The 7,841-nt window shown below is 32.9% G+C and overlaps 1 protein-coding gene across 1 annotated transcript; it reads left to right on the top strand.

Moving 5' to 3' along the window:
• Window positions 1-1,019: 1,019 nt before the first annotated feature.
• LOC25480593 (purple acid phosphatase) lies at window positions 1,020-4,857 on the top strand. The gene is made up of 8 exons (XM_013586945.3): window positions 1,020-1,281; window positions 1,924-2,124; window positions 2,213-2,324; window positions 2,926-3,155; window positions 3,306-3,444; window positions 3,903-4,123; window positions 4,207-4,328; window positions 4,555-4,857. The coding sequence occupies exons 1-8, from the start codon at window positions 1,093-1,095 to the stop codon at window positions 4,754-4,756; spliced, it is 1,416 nt and encodes a 471-aa protein (XP_013442399.1). The 5' UTR covers window positions 1,020-1,092; the 3' UTR covers window positions 4,757-4,857.
• The last annotated feature ends 2,984 nt before the right edge of the window (window positions 4,858-7,841 follow it).

Below are 7,841 nucleotides of genomic sequence, written 5' to 3'. Positions count from 1 at the left end.
TTTAGGAGAAAATTTAGGTACAATTCCTTAGGTGTTTTTCGTATGATTCTTAACTAAAAATATATATATTTTGGATATAACAAACTTTGAGAAAATTATGGATTTGAGGAAATCATGATGAATTTAGTTAAGAACCATACGAAAAGCACCTAAGGAATCGTACCTAAATTTTCTCCTATTTTTTATTCAATTTCAGAAGCACCGGTTAAGGAGCAATAAATGAACATATTTCATTTTAATTAAAGTGATAAATAAGTCAACTAATTAAAATAAAAAAGTTGTATTTAATACTCCATCAAATTTCCTTTTCCATTACCTATTTACATTCTTGATCCCTTTCATTTTTTAACAATTTTTTTTTTCTTCCTATGAATTTTACTCAAACCAATTTTTCTTTACATAAATTTTTTATGAATCATTTTTTTCTTTCAAACCAATTCACATAAAGCTTATGCATGATTAGCAACATATTGAATTAAAATAAAGTCTAAAATAAATTAACAATTCCAAAGATAAAACATAACAAATTAAAATATCAAATACAAGCTCTCAAAAAAAATATCAAATTGAAAATCATCAAATGTGTAGAAATTCCATGCATGTATCACAAATCAGAAAATTTAATAGAGTATTGAATACATATTTTTCTTATTTTAATTAGTTCATTTATTGCTCCTTAACTGGCACTAGATAGCATTACCCTATATAATATATGCAAAGGTACGGCTTCAACCACAAAAAAAAAAATTAATGCTGGTGTGATACAGGAAAAAATCATTAAATTATTCAGTTCTAATGATAAAGCTAAATCCTAATAAAACCAACTAAGCTTTATCTCTCTCGTGTTCTCCGTGAAATGAGACTTTTAATTTTGTTCGAAGAAAACGATGTTGTTCCTCTAAACACGCTGCTTTTGTTTGGTTGACCCCTTATCTGAAATGAATATTCCACACTATATGCCAATTCAATTAATTAATTGTTCAAATCATATTAATTAGGATAAATAATAACTGCACAAGATTTCAATAAAGTGTGACGTTGAGATATATACTCATTAGGGTCTTTGAGTTTTGAGAAGAAAAAAAATAAAAAATGCGTCCGTTTCAAAGATTATCATTTTCTAGTTTTTTATTATTATCACTAGGTTTGGTTTTGAATTTGGTGTTTGTGTGTAATGGAAGTTCCACAAGTATTTTTGTTAGGAAGGTTGAGAAGAGCATTGATATGCCACTTGATAGCGATGTTTTTAGGGTTCCACCTGGTTATAATGCTCCTCAACAGGTATTTTTTCTATTTATCCAATTTTGAATTGATTCATGGAAGAAGGGATATATGTTTTTAAATCACGGCGTGTCGTTTTTTGTTTTTTTGTATTATAGAAAAATTGCAGTTAAAATGCAGGTTTAATTGTCGTTGCATTGATATTGCGTTGCAATCTACGAAATTATAGAGAATTTCGATGAAAATACACTCGTGGTTTGCATTGATACTGCGTTATGATTTTTGATATTAAGGAGAATTGTAATAAAAATATAGGGTTAAACGTAGTTGAACTGTGATTCTTGATGTTATAAAGAATGGCAGTAAATATACAATAGGGTTAATCTTTGTTGCATTGCGAATCTTGTTACACAAGAGGATTAGGGTTAAAATGCGGTATCAATCATGGTCACCCGATGTTTCGGTCCTAGTCGCACACCTTATTTATTTTTGAAAAAAATAATAATTACAAGGATCATTCTGTATTTTGTAGTTTGATTTGTATTATGAAAAGATTAGTGAAAAGTTAAGTTATTATCATAACTTATGTTGATACATGTTTGGTCTCTGGCTAGCATTCCTACATGCATTGTTATGGAATCACTAATATCTTTTCCTTGCTTAAAGTTTTAATGTTTTAATATATGGTTGATCGTAATGAAGGTTCATATAACACAAGGCGATCATGTGGGGAAAGCAGTGATCGTATCGTGGGTGACTGAGGATGAACCCGGGTCGGATGCAGTGCGTTACTGGAGTGAGAACAGCAAGCACAAGAAGCTTGCTAAAGGAAAAATTGAAACTTATAGATACTTCAATTACTCATCTGGTTTTATTCATCATGTTACTATAAGGAATTTGAAGGTACTTCTTTATTCCATTACTCCCTTGTCATGTATGTTGTTTCTCTTCCAGATGCAAAGTTTTGATATTTGTGCTTCTTTTTGGACAGTACAATACCAAATATTATTATGAGGTTGGACTTAGGAACACAACAAGGCAGTTTTGGTTTACAACTCCTCCTGCAATTGGTCCTGATGTGCCATACACATTTGGTCTCATAGGTAAAGTGTAATCTTTCATGGTTGTTTTGCCTTTATGAGATATTGTTGTGGTACAAGCATGTTTACATTGATCAGTTTCTATGAAGCACAGATACAGAAACGGACACCGGACACAACATGGACACTGAGACACTCACACCGCTAATAATATGAGAAAATCCTTCAATCGGTGATATTTTAAGATATCCTTCAATTGGGTGGATGGAGTCTCCTATGTATGTTGGCATATGAGAATGACCAATAATATAAATATTTCCTTTTGCAGGACATATCTTTCGATTAGTTTAATTATATATACAGTCGTGTAAATAGTTTTATACCGACAGTGTCAACAAACCATAACCAATCATCAAGTGACTTTAGAAGTAATTTTAACTAAAATCAATCATTTTTAATCATCTGACGACTATGACCGATTGAAAGTACAAAAAAACCATTACACTGACAGTGTATATGAATTAAATCCATCTTTCAACTCATAATTTTATGATATTTGAAGCTACTATTCAGTCTTTACAACAAGGAACAATTGAATATATCACAAATTTTGAAACAATGCAATATGTATTGTGTCTACTAATCGCTGTTGCATCGTTTTCAGGTGATCTTGGTCAGACTTTTGATTCAAACAGGACACTTTCTCACTATCAATCGAACTCAACAAAAGGACAAACCGTTCTGTTTGTTGGAGATCTCTCATATGCAGATAACTACCCGAATCATGACAATGTTAGGTGGGATACTTGGGGAAGATTTGCAGAAAGGAGCGTTGCTTATCAACCGTGGATATGGACTGTTGGAAACCATGAACTTGATTTTGCTCCAGAAATTGTAAGTTTCCAATATAAATCGATCTAATTTGGTTTTAACCATTCGAGAAACTTTTCATTCTTTTGCAGAAAAAAATTAAACATTTGTGTAGAGCATTTTCCAAGTCGAATTTTTGGTAAATGATTAACATGGAACTATTATTGTTTGCAGGGTGAAACTGAACCATTCAAGCCTTTTTCGCACCGATACCAAACGCCGTATAAAGCATCACAAAGTACTTCACCCTTTTGGTATTCTATCAAAAGAGCTTCAGCACATATCATTGTCTTGGCCTCGTATTCAGCATATGGTATCGCTACATTTCTCTTCTGCACCATACATACATGCATATGTGAATAACACTCTTGCTGATTCTATGATTTCCAATGGAATCAATTCTATTTACAACAAGAGTTTAGTGGCCACACACAATGACATCTAATGCGAGTTCACCATGTTTCTAACTAGCCTTACACTAACATCCAATAGCGGATTTTATTTGCTGTCAATGTAAAAATGTTTTACACTGACGCTGCATATCCTTTAAATCCTTGTAACAATTTAACGTCCCGGAAGTAATAAATTAAATAAAATAAAAATTTAACATCCCTTCAGATTACAAGGTCAAATTCTTACCTCTGAGCTAACACCTCGTGGACAAATGATCTATCTTATTGTGTAAACTTGTAAAGGGATGTGAAGTATTTTGTCACTAACTCACTGTCTTCAATGTGAAATCTCTGATATAATAATCTTCATTTTTCTCAGGAAAATATACACCACAATACGCGTGGCTTGAAGAAGAGCTACCGAGAGTTAACAGGAAAAAAACTCCGTGGTTGATTGTTCTCATGCATTCACCTTGGTATAATAGCAACAGCTATCATTACATGGAAGGGGAAACAATGAGAGTAATGTTTGAGTCATGGTTTGTTAAGTACAAGGTTGATGTTGTGTTTGCTGGCCATGTACATGCCTATGAAAGATCGGTACGTACCAATATACTTATCTTAAACGATTTTTTTCATAAATTATTGTGGAACAATTTATCTAAGAGATATATTTGTGTCAGGAACGTGTCTCAAATATTGCATATAATATCGTAAATGGTATTTGCGCTCCTGTAAAAGATCTATCAGCTCCGGTATACATAAACATCGGAGATGGAGGGAATATTGAAGGCTTGGCAACCAAGTAAGCTCTATACATGAAACTTTATGACTAATCGACTGCTCGATATGTTACTTATATTTGTCATTTTTCTACAATACTCTTTACTATTGTACAAAATTGAACTTTGAAAATGACAAATACATACAAACAATAAAAGAGACAGTTAAAAAGGATCGTAGCCGCAGGGTGTACTTTTCTAGTTACTTTTCGGGAGCTAAGTCTGACATGAACATGATTTGAATTGCAGGTACACACAACCACAGCCGGAGTACTCGGCATTTAGAGAAGCCAGCTTTGGACATGCAATTTTTGACATAAAGAATAGGACACATGCTTACTATAGCTGGCATAGAAATCAAGATGGTGATGCTGTTAAGAGTGATTCCCTTTGGTTTTTCAACAGATTTTGGAACCCGGTTGATGATTCCAAACCTCATGGTTCCCATTGAAGAATACTCAATGTGATCATGTTAATCAATAAAGTCTAGATTTTTTTTTTTGGAAAGTTGAGTGTTTTAGTGAGTGTGATAAGAAAAACATGACTTATGTTTCTTGACCGTTGGAACAAAAAACTTGTGAATTGAAATTTAAAACTTTCAGATTCCCGTTTTTTTTTTGTGTGTGGATAAATGAGTGTTTTAGTGTGTGTGACACATCACCTAGTTTACACACCATGGTTAGTTTTTAATGTTATATAATGCATCAATAGTGTTTTACCTCTGTAATATAGATCAATTCTTTTACACCTTGTATTTTTTTTTATATGCTCTCCGTAAAAAAAATTGTTTTGATTTATCTTGTAATAGGTCATTCAAAAACCAATTTTTATTTATTTTGGTTTTTTAATGACCTATTAGGGGTAAATCAAAACAATTTTTTTTTACAGAGGGTAAATCAAAAAAATAATTTTATAGGGTGAAAAATCGGAAATTTACATTACAAGGGTAAAACACCATTAACCCTATATAAGAAGTCATCGACACTCTTTTTAAAGAGACCATGAGTACTATTGAGTTATTCAAAACCCTTTTTATGTTTTTAAGAAATCAAAATGATATATAGCAATAAAATCTGGCTACCTTCTCGGCACAAGGTTATTCAAAACTCTTTCTCTTTACTTCCTTGTCTGCTCGACGCACTTCTGAACCATTTTTCTCATATCTTTTATGTCCGTTTGATAATTTTTTCTTTATGGAAAGTGTAATGCCCACACTAAACGTATCTAGAAAGTTTAGCATGTGCATTATCTTTAGTACTGGATACATTAAAATTTACAACATAAAGACTTCAAATGAATATTATATACAACAAATTCACGTTCGTACAACTAGTAATACAACACTATCTATCCAAAATGTAATAATACACTCTTGAATCCATAAGAATATCCTGCAGCGGGTACGAACGAGCACTTGATGATTATACATCCGGTCACACATTTGTTACACCTTGCTAAACCAACATGATGATCTGAAATAAGAATAGGATTGGGATGAGACATAATGTCTCAGTGAGTTCTACCTAATCCTAGGCTATAGGCAACCTCGAGGAAAACCTAGAGTCACACGTCTCTACAACACAACCATTCGGTTTATTATACGTGTGTGGAACATGCTTAATTACCTAGACGATCGTGCATACTAATATCGTAATAAGGTTTTACGTATCATAACCTATAAGTCTTGTCATATGTTCTAAATGCCACGACAATCAAGGGAACCTAAGATCGCTACATGAAGATACGCTAAACGCATCAAGACCTAAACATAACTCATTCATGGCATGATCCTGAACTGGACGATCGGGGAGGTGCTAAGATCGCCGACAATATATCTTTATGAACTTGTCTTTGCACTTAAACTTACACACGACTCATAGCATATCATAACCATATCATAAATTACATGGGGCGAAAGTACCTTAAATTTTGTAATTTGATGTCATGAAGGTCCAAAATCAAAAAAATCTTCAAATTACAAGGTTGGAATCTAAACAAATTTTTTTACAGGGGGTAAACCAAAAATCGCTAATATTACAGGGGGTAAACATATATTAACCCTAAATAAAATTACAATAACATAAGTTTTTTTTCTTTCTTCTGGTCAAGCAATAAGGTAAGTTTTAAATGATGTCAAAATGATAAAAAAAAAGAAGGCTAAATTGCATTTTTGGTCCTTAACTATTTAGTTAGAATTGCTTTGGTCCCTTAGTTAAAATCCGATTTATTTTGGTCCCTTAACTTCTCTCTGTTACACATTTTGGTCATTTCCATTAGTTTTAATTCAAAAACGTTAGGTTTTCTCCATCTTCTTCTCATCTTTTTCATCTTCATATCATCTCCATCAACCTTCAACAACAAGAATCCCAGAAAAATTCCAGAAGAAAATGAAGAAAACCCAACGTTTTTGAATTAAAATCAACGGAAATAACCAAAATGTGTAACAAAGAGAAGTTAAGGGACCAAAATAAATCGAATTTTAATTAAGGGACCAAAGCGATACTACCTAAATAGTTAGGGGACCAAAAATACAATTTAACCAAAAAAGAATAGATGATTGTTTAATAGACCCCTGAAAATTATTCATAATTTCTGAATTTTTTTATTATAAGTTATGACCCGATTGATTGAGTAATTTGAGAGGTTTATTGAGCAAACTCAACCAACTGGTTAGAACAGTTGGGCTGGTCCTTACACCATCCACTTGGCGGCACTAATTTTGGTTGAGCTTATATATAATAGAAAGTGATGAGTGTGTTACAGCCGCAAATGAGTGAGAGAAAAAAACAAAGTTTGTGCGTATTAGGGTTTAGGGTTGCGATTCCTGCTGAGACTATAGCACCATGGTATGCTACTGTCATAGTTGTCCTTCTCATATATTCATATATATGTGTGTGTCCTTTCATAGTTGTTATTCTGTTCCATCCTTTCATAGTTGTCCTTCTCATATATTCATTTATGTGTATTTATTTCTACTGTCTTGTCTGTTAGTAAATCGTAAATCGGACAACATACTTTTCGGACCGTGAGATTCATGTTGCATTTGATGTCATGATAGATACACAAAATGCATTTGTAAACAAGAGATCAGCCGATTAAAACCAAGATGATGTATGTTGATCAAAATGCATAAACCTACATATCATCGTGGTCTTCATCGGGTGATCTCTCGCTTCTCAGTGCACATACAATCTTTTTATTGATTCAGCATGATTCCTACTTTTCAGGTTGTGAAAAAGAGACTTTATATGTCTTAGATAATTCCCACTCAAATGAAACGGGTGCTATTCCCCCGGTTGATCGAGTCGAGTCGTGCGTGAATTTATCAAAGTTAGCGATGCCATGGAGGATTTGAAGGACCATGTTTCATATACTGTTTGCGGGACAAATACTATTTTACAGAACAAGTTTGTACTACAAAGGTTTATGAAACTTATGTACATTCTTTTTGCACTCATTTATCTAACCCTTTCCTTCATTATTTTTTTACGCTGTTTTGTTTTATGCCAACAAGGTGGGACTCTTTCACAATCCCA

The sequence above is a fragment of the Medicago truncatula genome, chromosome 4 (assembly GCF_003473485.1).
Source record: "Medicago truncatula cultivar Jemalong A17 chromosome 4, MtrunA17r5.0-ANR, whole genome shotgun sequence".
Classification (NCBI taxonomy): Eukaryota; Viridiplantae; Streptophyta; class Magnoliopsida; order Fabales; family Fabaceae; genus Medicago; species Medicago truncatula.
The sequence above is the reverse complement of the archived record's forward strand: the minus strand, read 5'-3'. Positions and strand labels throughout refer to the sequence as shown.

Bases quoted from the DNA above. Each gene is read 5' to 3' on its own strand.
- LOC25480593 (XM_013586945.3), top strand. From the start codon at position 1,093: ATGCGTCCGTTTCAAAGATTATCATTTTCTAGTTTTTTATTATTATCA. The intron at 3,156-3,305 runs GTAAGTTTCCAA...TATTGTTTGCAG, and splicing joins TTGATTTTGCTCCAGAAATT to GGTGAAACTGAACCATTCAA. The intron at 4,124-4,206 runs GTACGTACCAAT...TATTTGTGTCAG, and splicing joins TACATGCCTATGAAAGATCG to GAACGTGTCTCAAATATTGC.